At 46.9% G+C, this 14823-nt stretch overlaps 1 protein-coding gene across 1 annotated transcript in view; it reads left to right on the top strand.

Moving 5' to 3' along the window:
* POU2F3 (POU class 2 homeobox 3) overlaps positions 1 to 14081 on the top strand; it is a 49751-nt gene extending 35670 nt beyond the window's left edge. Inside the window, 10 exon segments of the mRNA XM_054647530.2 lie at positions 579 to 683; positions 1871 to 1973; positions 5525 to 5607; positions 5764 to 5946; positions 7027 to 7168; positions 8370 to 8506; positions 10178 to 10339; positions 11512 to 11578; positions 12810 to 12942; positions 14042 to 14081. Of these exon segments, the coding sequence (XP_054503505.1) occupies positions 579 to 683; positions 1871 to 1973; positions 5525 to 5607; positions 5764 to 5946; positions 7027 to 7168; positions 8370 to 8506; positions 10178 to 10339; positions 11512 to 11578; positions 12810 to 12942; positions 14042 to 14081 (1155 nt within the window).
* The last annotated feature ends 742 nt before the right edge of the window (positions 14082 to 14823 follow it).

Here is a 14823-nt window from a genome sequence, read left to right as displayed (position 1 = left end):
CACTGGACACTCGTAAAGTTTTCCAGTTATTTTTCCACAGCTTGTAACTGAGGAAGGAGATTTTCCTTGCAATTTCTTTTTGCTTTTTGGTAGAAATTGAACAAATTAATTTGGTGCCTGTAGTGCTGTGTTTTCAATTCTAGGAGATTACTCTGCTTTTTTTGAGGTCTTTTCCTCCATGACCCATCCTTTCCCATCCCCTTGTACCATTCTCTGTTTCATGCAGGGAAAAATGAGAGGTTTTCCATGTCCAGCTCCCCTATCGGGACTTGAGTTGTGATCTGGAAAGGAGAATTGCTTCTTGTCTTCACTAAAACTCCACAAAAGGCTTTAAACTTTGAAAAGCTGCTTGAAATTGGTTGTTTTCCTGAAGTGTTTTAATTGAGCAAAGTGCTTGGCAGAGCAGGAAAACCATCCATGGGATAGAGTGGGGAGAAGCAGCGTGGAATAACCCTGATTTTCAGTGATGGAAACAGCACAAAAATCCCTAAGAGGAGCCTCCTCCAGCCTCTTGGATCCCAGCTGCCCTCTGCTCATCCCTGCTCCCTAATTCCATGTTTCCTTTGCTCTTTTTGCAGATTAAAACCGAGGACCTCAGCGACTCCTTGCAGTCTGCCATCCCCCCTCGGTCGGGGCACCTCGTGCAGGGATCATCCATGATGCCAGGGAGCCAAATTGCAGGGGTGAGTGACCTGGCTGCCCTGAAATCCCAGGGAAAGGGGCTGCTCCTGACCCCCCTCCACAAATTAATGTGGCCAGAGAGGGTGAGGAGCACTGAGCTGGAAAAGTGAATCCTCATCTTCATCTTCCTCCTCCTCGGCTTTTCCTTGTGGGTTCAAAGTTGGGCTGGACACGTGCTGGGGTGAGATTTCCTCTGAGGGTTTGAAACCACCCCATGGTCAGGAAATCCCTTGGACTGGGAAATAATTGGAGGCTGAGACAGCACTGTGGGGAATTTCTGATAATGTTTGCCCTGCTCTTCCTCATTCATGAGTGTCTGGTTAATGCCATTGTTGGAGATAGGGTTCTAGACCAGATTAACTCCTAATCTCAGCCTGTTGTTGCCTCAAATTGATTCACACCAGGGGAGAAATTAATTCCTCCAGGGAATTTTTTTTTTTTCCTGAGGTAAAAAATGTGGAGTTCAGCACTTAATTCTTGTTAAATTCTGGTGGGAGTTGGATGCCAGGCGGCCACAGAGGTGCTCAGGAATCCTTTCCCTCCTCCTTTCACGGGATGTTCAGATCCATGGGACAATTTAGGGATTCTTTAATTCCCCCCAGTCTTCAGAACAGTCCTGTGGGATGCAGAGTTGGTGAGCTGGGACAGCCTGCTGCAATTTGCTGAGTGATTTTTAGGCAGTGGAAATGCTTTATCTGAAGAGAAAGCTCTGGAAATTCTTTGTCTGAAGAAACTGAAATCTGAGAGGTTTCATTGTTCTAACAACCAGAGTTCGATTGCCTCAAAAATGTCTTTATCAAGAGTTAACTTTTCCAGGGAAAAGCAGACACTTCTCCACATGGATGTCTCTGTCTGCACCAAATTCTTCTCCTATACTTGAAACTTTTGGACCTGCAGCCCTCCAGCCCCCAAATTCCCCAAATTAAGTGAGAATTCTTCTCCTGCACCTGAAACCTTTGAATCTCCAGCTCAAAAATGTCACCAGGAGTTAACTTTTCCAGGGAAAAACAGACTATTCTCCACATGGAGGTCTCTGTATGCACAGAATCTTCTCTTACACCTGAAACTTTTGGTCCTACACCCTTCCAGCCCCTCAAAATACAGAAATTCAGCGTGGATTTGTGAGGAGGTGCTGCATGAGGAGCACAAATCCTTGAGTTTTATTGTTCCCTTTGCTGTTTTTCTGCAGGACATGAGCTCTCTCCATACCCTGCAGCAGCTGGTGTTGCTTCCTGGGCACATGCAGTCAGTCCCCCAGTTCCTCCTGTCCCAGTCTCAGGCAGGACAACAAGGTAAGGCAAAAAAAAAAGTTGAAATTATTTCTTTTTTTGGGCTTACCTAAAAACAGAGGCCAGGCAGAATTAAGAGAATAAAAAGCAGTTCTGTTAATTGAAGGGCCTTCAGGTACATTTAGGGCAGACAAAACCCACCCAAAAATGGACAATGGGTCACGGGTTTCACACTTTTATAAGTTTGGTCCATTTGCATTTTGGGGGTGAATCTGCCAATTGCAGCTTCAGCTGATTGAAGTCATTGACCCCAAGTTTGCTGCCCCCAACTCCCTTTTGTTCCCATCTCTGGGCCCTGAGGCAGTGAGGTGTCCTTGATTGCCAGGCCTGCAGAGGAATTGTTGTGTCTGCCCCAGATGGGGAAGCAGCAGCTCCCACTGTGTGTGGAGTTCAGAGTTCTACACTAAGGAACTGCAGGGCTACAAATAGATGGAAAATATAATAATATACTATTATTAAATAGAGTTTATTATTATTGGTACTAGTAGCATTAGTATTAAATATAATATCATCTCTTTCAAGTAGATGGAAAATAGAGAAGCTGAAATCCCAGAGAGGAATTGTTGTGTCTGCCCAAATGGGGAAGCAGCAGCTCCCACTGTGTGTGGAGTTTAGAGTTGTACACTAAAGAACTGCAGGGTTACAAATAGATGGAAAACATAATTATATACTATTATTAAATATAATTTATTGTTATTGGTAGTAGTAGTAGGAATAGTAGTGGTATTAGTATTAAATATCATATAATCTCTTTCAAGTAGATGGAAAATAGAAAAGCTGAAATCCCAGAGAGGAATTGTTGTGTCTGCCCAAAATGGGGAAGCAGCAGCTCCCACTGTGTGTGGAGTTTAGAGTTCCACACTAAAGAACTGCAGGTTACAAATAGATATGAAAATATGAATCGCCAAATATAAAATATAAGGCGACAGAGATGGATAAATACTTTAAAACCTCCGTTTCTGGGGGATGTCGGGTTTTCCCCGGGTGATGCTGCCGGGGATGATCCCAAATCCATGCCGGAGATGTTGCTGGCTCCTTGCGCGCTCCTCGAGTGCCACCTTGGGGCCAGGCAGCGATCCCAGCCTGGAATTCCCGCAGAGCAGAGAAGGAGCTGCTCCCTCCCGCTCCTCATTAATTGCAGAAAGCTCATCAGGGCTCGGGCCGATGGTTTGGAGGGAGGGGAATTGCAGGGAAGGAGCAGAACAGGTCCAGCAGAGCCAGGAGCAGCTCTGGGATGAGAGGGAGAGGTTTGGATGTTTGGAAAGGTCTCCCTGCTCCCAAAATCAGCTCCAGGAAAGTGCTGAGGACTCACCCCATGCTTGATGAACTCCCTGTAATTCTGGTTTTACCCCCAGTATTCTTACAGCATTTCTCCCACCCCCGGGGATGTTTTAGGCTTTAATTCATAACCTGGCAGATCCAAGGGGATTTGGATCCTTGGCTTGTGCTTTGATTTATCCCAGCATGGAGCTCCCTCCACATGAACTAAAATTCAGGATTATAACAATAAATCTCCGCAGCTTGAACCCTCTGGCTCACACACTCCAAAAGCAAGTGGGGAATTTATTTCTTCCTGACAAGATATAAATTCTCCTCTCTGCCAAATGACACTGAGTGATGGATAAAGATACTTGATGTATATTTACAAATAATTTTGAATTTGTTAGTTTGAAATACGGTCAGGACAATCTATTCCTTGCTGCCTTGCTTTTATTCATGAATAATAAACATCTTTTAGCGCAAAGCAGAACTTGCTGCCTTTGAGAGGCTGGAATTTATCTGTTCAGTGACTTGTTTTGGCAGCTATGTTTGCTTGTCACCCCCTTCCAGTTCCAGGCTTGACCAGGGCTGGATATTCTGGCCAGGAGCTGGATTTTTGTGCAGGACATTTCCATTTGCATGGCTGATTGCCAGGGTTTAATGATCCTTTTGCCACATGCATGCACAGCCAGTGGGGAGTGAAAATGGAGAGGAAGTTTGGTTCAAGTGGAGTTTTCTTCCTCCTGAAGAAAGGCAGAAAATATTCCAGAATTTTCCCTGGGGCCTTCAGAGAATGTTCTGAGTGTCTCCTGATTTTGGACTGTGGGTCCATAAATGGATTTTGTTGCCAAAAGGGCTTGGCAGGGGGATGAACCTTTCCAACAGGGATATGGATTTTAGTTTGTTTGTGTTTTGAAGCTGTCAGATAAATTCCCAGCTCTTATTCCTCATTCCCAGTAAAACCCAAACACCCGAGTCAGGGGTGGGAGAGCCTGTAAAGGTGGGGATAAACAACCACAGAGATTTTGGGAATCCTGTCAGCCTGAATATTGCTGCTGAAATCTTCATCTCAGCTGTCAGACCGGTGATTCCTGAATCCAGCCCTTCATTTCCCTCAGAGCTGGAGCTGAGGTGTTCAATCATGATTTTAAAGACTCCAAATGACAGAGCATCTGCCATGTCCCAAGGCAAAGCCATTGCAGTGATTAATTACCTGCTCTGCTAAAAATGTGCACCTCATTACCAGCCTGGATTTGAAATTTGAAGTTGTTCCAGTGTTAGGGAAAGCTTATTCCAACCCCAGCCTAAGTAAATAAATGGGATTTTGCACATCAGATCTAAATTAAATAAGAAAAGGCAGAGAGAGGGGGCAGTGATTGATTTTGGAGATTATCTGTTTGCCTTTTTATTAGCAGAAGTCCATAAATTTCTACGGATCTCCCTGTAATTGTCAGTTATAATCAATTAAATGTATTGACTGCTCTGAGCAAGGTTATAAATCCTCACTAAATTCTATAGGTTTCACTCACAATGGACTTGAAACCAACTAAATTTCTAGGGAACTACACAACCTAATCCTGTAGGACATTCCCTCTAAGAGATATAGGCTTGTACTTGGCAGTTTGTCAACGAAACAATTACACCCTCTCCATAAATCCCAGTTTTTGTAGGGTTTATGGATTTCCCTTCTTTCTTCCTTTCATCATTTCGTGTCAGCTCCGACGTTCTGAAAGAAATTCAATTTATTTGAAATACAGTAGGGTAGGAAAGAAGGGGTCAGAAGGCTTCCAAATGACATTTGAAAATGAAATGTAGAATTGAGAGCAGAGTGGGAGGGCTCATGAGATTAGCTGCAGAATCAGGGTTTTTTTAGCAAGATCAAGTGGCTGAAAGTTGGAGTCATAAGGGCTTATATTGGAAATAAGATGTCCATTTTTCTAAGAGCTACAATAATTAAGAACTGAGAGAAATCCCCAGGAAGGATGTAGAAAATTCTCAGCTGCTTGGCACCTAAAATCAAGATTAGAGGTCTCTAAAATGCCTAAGTGTGATGAGTGAACACGCAGGGATCAGCAAATGAGATATTTCACTTCTACCATTAGTGTAATGATCCCTTGCAGGCTAAAAAGCCACGGGAAGAACCTTTTATTTCTCATAATCCACTCAGAGCCAGACACGTTCCTAAGGGCTGAAATTCTTGTATTTTGGGCAAGAAATAACAAATGGAGCTTCCCCCTCCGAGCTTTCCTGGGGGTGTTCACTGACCAGAAGTGTCTCTTTTTTTATCTCCTCAGCTTTGCAGCCAAACCTCCTCTCCTTCCCTCAGCAGCAGGGCAGCCTCCTCCTCTCCCAGCCCGGACCCAGCCTGGCCTCGCAGGTAAGAACGCACCTGAGCGTGGGTAAGAACACACCTGAGCGTGTGTAAGAACTACCAAACTCCCCCTGCTGCCTCAGGGAGGGCAGATAGCCCAGGAAATGGTTTGGTTTTCTATTTTTGTGCCTCTGAGCATCTTTTTTGGGGTGTTTTGGACAGGCTGTGGGTCGCTCTGGCCTGCCTGGCTCCTCGGTTGAGCCCCACCTGGACGTCCCCCAGCACCTGCAAGTGGCGAAGCACCTGACCCCAGCTGGGGCTTCCGAGGAGCCCAGCGACCTGGAGGAGCTGGAAAAGTTTGCAAAGACTTTCAAACAAAGGAGGATCAAGCTGGGGTTCACACAGGTGAGAGAGAGGGGAGGGGATGGGGGGAATTTGGGGCAGAGCTGGGTGTCGCTATAGGGCAGGAAAGAACACAAGCGCACAGCGCTGCTCTCAAGGTGAGGGAAAAGGGAAGTTCATTTTCTGATTTTAACATTTATAGTCTTCTAAAAGTGACAGTGGATTGGGGGGTGACAGTGCCACCTCTCCAATGACACTGGACAAACCAACAGCCCATCAACTTTCTCCTCCGCCATAAACGAATGCAAAGCAATCAGTTATTTACAGAAAGTGTGTGAGAAAGTTCACTACAAGAATGTCAACATCAGAAGGCTTAGAAAATCTTAAAAAAAACAGGGTGACATCTGTGGGTGAAGGGAAGACTGGGTTAGGTAAATTTGGGTTATTTTGCAGCATTCCCTTCCAAATTCACGAAGAGAAAAACCCTTCCTAGCACCTCACCACCATAACCTTGATGTCTGCACCTTTTCCAGTATTCAGGGGTGGGGGCAGATTCCTGGGGGGAATAAATCCCCTTTCCCTGGCAGGCAGGTCATGGAAACAAGGCTGAAGCTATCCTGGAAACAGCCTGAGGGGAAGTTTAGGCTACAAGAGGAATAAACCCTTCACTGAAAGAACGATTGGGCTCTGGACTCATCCGCCCAAGGAGGTGGTGGAGTCACTGGATGTGGCACTCAGTGCCATGGTTTATTTGATGAGGAGGTGTTGGGTCATAGGTTGGACTGGGTGATCTCAAAGGTCACAGAGTCACAGAATGACCAGGATGGATGAGAACTTCAAGACCATCGAGTCCAACCCAGCCTCAGCACCCCAATTAAACCCTGGCACCCAGTGCCACATCCAGGCTTTGTTAAACACCCCCAGGGATGGTGACTCCACCACATCCCTGGGCAGAACATTCCAGAACTTTATCACCCCTGCTGTAAAAAACTTTTTCCTGATATCCAACCTAAATTTCCCTTGGTGTAGCTTGAGAGGTCCTCTCCAGGCTGGGTAATTCTGTGCCTCTGTGATTCTGCTGGGGCTGGGGCAGCAGGGAGGGGTTTCCCTGTGCTCACTGTGGGGTTTGGGTGTCCCTGGCAGGGGGACGTTGGCCTGGCCATGGGGAAGCTCTACGGGAATGACTTCAGCCAGACCACGATCTCCCGCTTTGAGGCTCTCAACCTGAGCTTCAAGAACATGTGCAAGCTGAAACCTCTGCTGGAGAAGTGGCTCAGTGATGCAGGTGGGTGACAGCGAGGCAGAAATGTCACTGATGCCTTGGGAAGGCTGAGCTAGAGCAGAGGCTGGACAGAGTTACAAAATAAAGCAGGGATTTATTAAAAGGATCTCCTCAATGGATGCACCTTGGGCAGCACAAGAGCCCAGCCAGGGCTGCACCCAAGGTGAACCAAAATGGTCACAAAATGAACCCAAAATGGTCCCAAATGAACCCAAGATGAACCAAAATGGTCACACATGAACCCAAGATGAACCCAAAATGGTCCCAAAATGGACCCAAGATGAACCCAAATGGTCCCAAAATGCACGAGCGCTCCCGGGGTCTCTCCCTTGGATCAGTTCTGCTCCATTTGCATCTTGCAGTTCATTGTCCCATTCCAGCTTTAGCCCCTGCAGTCCCATCCTTGTTTTTCTCTCTCCAGCCCACGGTGTTTGTGCTCCTGGGCTGAGATTTGGATCATTTGTCCTTGGTGCCCAGCTGGAGCAGGAATTGTTTTGTCTCCCTGCTCTGTGCACAGAGCTCAGCATCCCCTGATGTGAACCCAGACCCACACACTAAAGCAGCACAGAACCTGAAAAATAGAAAAGCCAAAACCTGAAAATCTGAAAAATACAAAATCTGAAACCTTAGGCATCACCAGCAGCAGGAGAGGATCCATCCAGGAACCCCAAACCCCTTGAGCCCCTCGCTGTGGGAGCTGGAGAAGAAGGGGAGCAGCTGGAAAGGAAGGATTTCACTGAGAGGGGAATTCCCAGGGTTTGGGGTGGTGTCCTGTGCTGACCTCACGTCAGCCTCGTGCTTCACCCAACCCTCCAGGATGTCTGAGCCATTGGTCACATCTCAGCCACCCGAGCCAAATGCTTTGGTCACATCCTTTTCTGTGGGAAATGAAATTGTTGGAACACTCCTGGTCCCTGTCAGAGCAGGCTGGGGATCAGGCTCACAAGGGAAAAACAGTGTGTGGGTTAAAACATTTTTCTTCTTTGATTTGGGCAAGCTCGTTGATGGATTTGGAGCAATTTTAATCATCATCAGAGGGAGGATCCACAATGCAGGAACAATTAATCTATTTTAGAAGGCACCTTTAAATTAATTTAATTAATCTGTTTTAGACGGCACCAGATACTTTCACAGGAAGTATCTGGGAATGAAAATAACTCAGTATCTTCTTGGAGATCTCATTTTCCCCTCCCTCTTTCCCCAGAATCTGCTCCTTTGGATTCCTCCATGAGCACCCCCAATTCCTACCCCTCAGTGAATGAGATGTTTGGACGGAAAAGGAAGAAGAGGACCAGCATTGAGACCAACATCCGCTCCACGCTGGAGAAGAGATTCCAAGATGTGAGGGGAAAATCCTTCTCTCCCTCAGCCTGGCATTTGCAAGCCTGTGGCACTGAGTCCTCTCAAGAAAAGAGGTTTTTTTTGGGGGGTATTTTTTGATAGCAGGTTAGAAAATGCTTGAAGAAGCAAAAAGTGTTAAACCCAAAGGAATTCCCTATTATTTGAGAGTGGGTTAAAAATGCTTGAAGGAGCTAACAGGTAAAGTGTTAAACCCAAAGAAATTCCCAATTATTTCCTTGTTGAATGTTATTCTAAGGGAATTATAATTTTAGCACCACATTTCCCCATTATCACCCACTGGGCCAAAGCTGATATATATATATATATATATATATATATATATATATATATATATATATCTGCACCCAACTCTTTTCTTTGTGAGTTGCAGAAGTGTCACAGGAGTTCTGTGGCCACAGTGCCCCATTGAGCAGCTCTTCTGAGACCCCAGAACTTGTTGCTCCAAATATTTTTCCTGAACCCATTCAAAAGTTGAACCCTTCTACTTTTTAAGCTCCAAGAATTTCAAGAAAAATCACTACAGGCATCAGAGAACTTTAATCAACAGGACTAAAGTTGGAAATTTCTCAAATCAAAACTGTTCCTGAGCTTGTTTTTCCTTGGTTTCTCCCTCATATCAAAACTTGCTCAGTCAGCATCAGATCATTTTAGCAGCTCATTTCTAGGTGGTAGAAGGCAATTTCTGCAATGGGAATATTACCTTGGCAGATTATATTATCTACCCCTGTGCCAGGTAGCTTTGACATTTCTGAGCTTCAGCTCTGAGCAAACCCCACAGAGACAAAAGGAATGAAAACAAATTACTCAGAGGGCAGGGTGGGCTCTGTTCTTTCCCTTTTTTAATGAGAAAAGGGAGAGGGAGGCAGTGACTTTTCTGAGCTCCTGTCCCCTGGATGGTGGCAGGGCCACCAGGTTTAGGTGAGCCCAGCTCTGATTTTTGGTGCTGTGAAGGTCAAAGAGGGAAGAGATTTGTACCAGGGGCAGGAGCTGTGACTCATCTCCCCCCTGACTCTGGGAGGGCTGATGTGGAACCAGAGGCACTTTGTGCTTCACAGAACATAATCTCTCACCCAAATATTTACCCTTGGACTCAGCTTTTGTCCCCTCCCAGCTCACAGCCAACCCCACCCTTGTCCTCCCAGCAGCCTCTGATGCTCTTTGGGGCTTTTTAACCTCCTGCCTGTCTCAGCAAAGCCCGAGCCCAGAGATGCCAATTCAGAGATTTCCTTGTGCTTTTTGGGGCTTTTTAACCTCCTGCTTCTCTCAGCAGAACCCCAAGCCCAGTGGTCTCAGTTCAGAGATTGCAGTTCAGAGATTTCCTTGTGTTCTTTGGGGCTTTTTTAACCTGCTGTCTCTCTCAGCAGAGCCCAAACCCAGAGATCCCAGTTCAGAAATTTCCTTGTGCTTTTTGGGGCTTTTTGACTTCCTGCCTCTCCCAGCAGAACCCCAAGCCCAGTTCAGAGATTTCCTTGTGTTCTTTGGGGCTTTTAAACCTTTTGCCTCTCTAAGCAGAACCCCAAGCCCAGAGGTCTCCTTCTGCTGTTTGGGGCTTTTTTAACCTGCTACCTCTCTCAACAGACCCCCAAACCCAGTTCAGAGCAGATTTATTGGGTTTCTTTGGGCTTTTTAACCTTCTGCCTCTCTCAGCAGAACCCCAAGCCCAGCTCAGAGGAGATCTCCTTGATAGCAGAGCAGCTCTCCATGGAGAAGGAAGTGGTTCGGGTCTGGTTCTGCAACCGGCGCCAGAAGGAGAAGCGGATCAGCTGCCCCATGCCATCCCCCATCAAATCACCCATCTACAACTCCAGACTGGTGAGGGGCCTGGGATGCAGCCACCTGGCTGGAATCCCACCCAGAATTTATCATTTTTATTTATATATATGTACATATATATATATATATATATATATATTTATTTATTTATTTATACATGTATATATTATTATTATTATTATTGTACGTATATATTTTCATTATATATATGTACATATATATGTACATATATATATATAATTTATTATTACTCCATCCATTGAAAACAATCAGCTAAATTATAACAATTCATTAAGTGATAATTCCATTTATTGAAAACACTAGAAAGAAAAGTTTCCTAGGAGGAATTGATTAGTTTAATTGTTTAGTTGAGGAGGAATTGAATTTCCTAGGAGGAATTGATTAGTTTAATTATCCCAGGATAATTAATTTAGTCAAATCATGAAATCATGATGCTATCCCTATATATATATATATATATATATATATATATAGATAGATAGGGATAGCATCATGGATGGAATAATAATAAATTATATATATATATACATATATATATGTATAATTTTATATATATGTATATATATATATATAATTTATTATTATTCCATCCATTGAAAACAATCAGCTAAATTAGAACAATTCATTAAGGGATAATTCTGTTTATTGAAAACACTAGAAAGAAAAGTTTCCTAGGAGGAATTGATTAGGATAATTTAGTCAAATTATCATAATACCACCTAATACCATCCCAAAGCTTTTCCCCTTGAGATTGATGAAGAAAAATCTTTCCCAAGAAAGGGAGGGTGAGGGGGACTTGGGGTTCAGCTGCCTGAGTGGAATCTCACCCAGGACATTTTTTATTATTCCATCTATTGAAAACAATCAGCTGAATTATAACAATTAAGTGATAATTCTGTTTATTGAAAACACTGGAAAGAAATTGATTAGTTTAATTGTAGGAATTGATTAGTTTAACTGTAGGATAATTTAGTCAAATCATGATGCCATCCCAAAGCTTTTCCCCTTGAGATTGATGAAGAAAAATCTTTCCCAAATTAATGGGGGATGTGATTGCATCCTGGACTGGGAATGCCCAGGAGAGTCCCGGCTGTGGGTGGTGTGTCCCTGGGGGCCAGCACGCTCCAGGGGGCTGTGAAAGGAGTGCAGGATGTGATTTCTCCCCTCTCAGTGCCTCTGTTCCTGCCCAGGTCTCTACCTCAGGCTCCTTGGGGCCCCTCTCCGTCAATCCAGTGCACAGCACCATGCCTGGGACTGGTGAGCCTTGGGGAACCTCCCTTCCATCCTTCCTTTGCCCTTTAATCCCTGCCTCCTGCATTTCTGGGTCACATTTGCAGGGTAATCTCCATCAGAGCCTTGGCTGTGGCCAGGGAAAGGGTCCCCACACAGCTGGGAGAGAACAGCCCAGCTGTGCCGTGGGGTGGGGTAAAAACATGGAAAACACTGGGCAGAAGAACATTCCCACAGAATCCTGGGCTGGGGTGGTCAGGTTTGGGAGCCAGGCACAACTGGAGCCAAATAAAGGGTGGGTTAGAGTCAGATCTCCTTGGAGAGCTGAGATTCCCAGGTAGAGGAGCAGGGGACATTCCTGGGCAGGGAATTCACCAGGGCAGGGAATCAGAAGAACCAGATGAAAGGTGGGTTAGAGTGAGATGTCCTTGGAGAGCTGAGATTCCCAGGTAGAGGAGCAGGGGACATTCCTGGGCAGGGAATTCACCAGGGCAGGGAATCAGAAGAACCAGATAAAAGGTGGGTTAGAGTGAGATGTCCTTGGAGAGCTGAGATTCCCAGATACAGGAGTAGGGGACATTCCTGGGGTCCCCCATGTTCCCCAGGGCAGAGCAGGGAATCAGAGGAGCCAGATAAAGGATGGGTCAGTGTCAGATCTGCTTGGAGAGCTGAGATTCCCAGATAGGGAACAGGGGACATTCCTGGGGTGCTCCACCTCGCCCAGGGCAGGGAATCAGAAGAGCCAAATAAAGGATGGGTTGGAATCAGATCTCTGTGGAAACCAGCAATTCCCAGATACAGGAGCAGGGGACATTCCTGGGCTCCCCCCATGTTCCCCAGGGCAGAGCAGGGAATCAGAGGAGCCAGATAAAGGATGGGTCAGTGTCAGATCTGCTTGGAGAGCTGAGATTCCCAGATAGAGGAACAGGGGACATTGCTGGGGTTCCCCAGTGCAGGGAATCAGAGCCAGATGAAAGGGTGGGTTAGAGTCAGATCTCCTTGGAAACCAGAAATTCCCAGATACAGGAGCAGGGGACATTTCTGGGGTTCCTCACCTTGCCCAGGGCAGGGAATCAGAGGAGCCAGATCAAGGGTGGGTCAGAGTCAGTTCTCCTTGGAGACCTGAGATTCCCAGATACAGGAACTGAGGACATTCCTGGGGTCCCCACCCTTCCCCAGGGCAGGAATGAGGGAGCCACGGGGTGGGAATGCTGGGGCAGGAGGGGATGCCAGGCTCACCGTGCTCTGTCCCACGCAGTGACATCCTCGTGCTCCCCAGGGAACTCCAGCAGGCCCTCGTCCCCTGGCAGTGCCCTCCATGCCAGCAGCCCCGGCACAGCCCAGAGCAACTCCAAAGCTGCCATGAACTCCTCTGGCTTCAACTCTTCAGGGTAAGGCAGAAAAACCCACAAAAAAAACCAAAAAAAAACAACCCAAACCAACCCAGGGCATCGGGGAAAACCCTGGGATCTCCAGGAAGAACAGGAAAACCCTTAGGGATTCCAGCAGTGTGGAGTGTTCCCGTGTGAAGTTCCACGTGTCACCTCCCAGGGACAGGGTGGGATTGTTGGGGGGGGGGCAGAAGTTGGATTTGGTGATATCTGAACTAGATATTTGAATTGGAACTAGATATCTCAATTAGAAGAGAAAGCGTTGCCAAATGAGTTGAATTGTGGGCTAGACCCAACCTGTAAAATATGGATTTGAATCCAGATTTTAAACGCTAGGAAGTGTCCCATTCCTGTCTTCATTCAAAATCTATTAATTTGTGGCTCTCAGAGGAAAAAAACCAAAACTGCTTCTTGTGAAAGCTATCAGAGTCTGACCCAAGCGGTCAAGCTTCAGAATTTGATCCAACATGTTGGAAAAATAGGTTCTGTGCAAAATGCAATGCCAGGTTTAAATGTACCAAAGGTTTGAAAGGTTTTGTGTCAAAAAAAAAAGAAAAAAGAAAAAAGGGTGGGTCCCTTCCAGTTGAGGATATCCTGGGATTCTCAGGATGTGATTTCTGCAGGATGTGCTGACCAAGGTCAGGTTGTGTGGTGGTGTTTGAGGGTCCCAGGATGAGGGAAGAGATGAGAATCTTGACTCCATGTTTCAGAAGGCTGATTTATTATTTTATGATATGTATTATATTAAAAGAAACTGATCTATTAGAACTTACTAAAATAATAGAAGAAAGGATTTCATCAAAAGGCCAGCAAGGAATAGAAAGGAATGACAATAAAATCTTGTGACTGCTCACAGCCTCGACACAGGTGGCTGTCATTGGTCATCAAGTAAAAACAATTTCACATGCTGGGTAAACAATTCTCCAAATCACATTCCAAAGCAGCAAAACACGGAGAAGCTGAAGCTTCTCAGCTTCTCAGGAGAAAAGATCCTGGCAAAAGGATTTTTCACAAAATACGTCTGTGACGAGGTTGAGAGGGAAATCCGGATGGTTTTTGCTCCGAGGTGAAACTTTTTGTTGTTCCGTGCTGCCAACAGCTCCTGGTACCGATGGAACCAGCCCACCTACCTCCACTGAGGCCTCGTGCAGCAGCGAGGGCGAGAGCAGCTCTGCCTCCAGGCCGTGCAGCAGCACCCACGGCCATGCTCGGGGCCTCCCCGTGCCTTCCCCGGCCCGCCGCGCCAGGCACCCCCAGCAGCAGCAGCGGGGCCGTGCAGGGACTCAAACTGCAGCCCAGCCCTTCCCAGCCCCACAGTGACACTGTCCCCTTGGCCAAGCCCCCACAGTGACACTGTCCCCCTGCCCACAGCCCCACAGTGACACTGTCCCCCTGCCCCACAGTGGCACTGTCCCCTTGGCCAAGCCCCCACAGTGACACTGTCCCCCTGCCCACAGCCCCACAGTGACACTGTCCCCCTGCCCCAGCCCCACAGTGACACTGTCCCCTTGGCCAAGCCCCACAGTGACACTGTCCCCCTGCCCACAGTGACACTGTCCCCCTGTCCCCAGCCCCACAGTGACACTGTCCCCCTGCCCCAGCCCCACAGTGACACTGTCCCCCTGCCCACAGCCCCACAGTGACACTGTCCCCCTGCCCCAGCCCCACAGTGACACTGTCCCCTTGGCCAAGCCCCCACAGTGACACTGTCCCCCTGCCCACAGCCCCACAGCGGCACTGTCCCCTTGGCCAAGCCCCCACGGTGGCACTGTCCCCCTGCCCACAGCCCCCACAGTGACACTGTCCCCCTGCCCACAGCCCCACAGTGACACTGTCCCCCAGCCCCACAGTGACACTGTCCCCCTTCCCCAGCCCCACAGT

This window comes from Agelaius phoeniceus, chromosome 23, assembly GCF_051311805.1.
Source record: "Agelaius phoeniceus isolate bAgePho1 chromosome 23, bAgePho1.hap1, whole genome shotgun sequence".
NCBI lineage: Eukaryota > Metazoa > Chordata > Aves > Passeriformes > Icteridae > Agelaius > Agelaius phoeniceus.
This window is presented reverse-complemented; position numbering and strand designations above follow the sequence as displayed.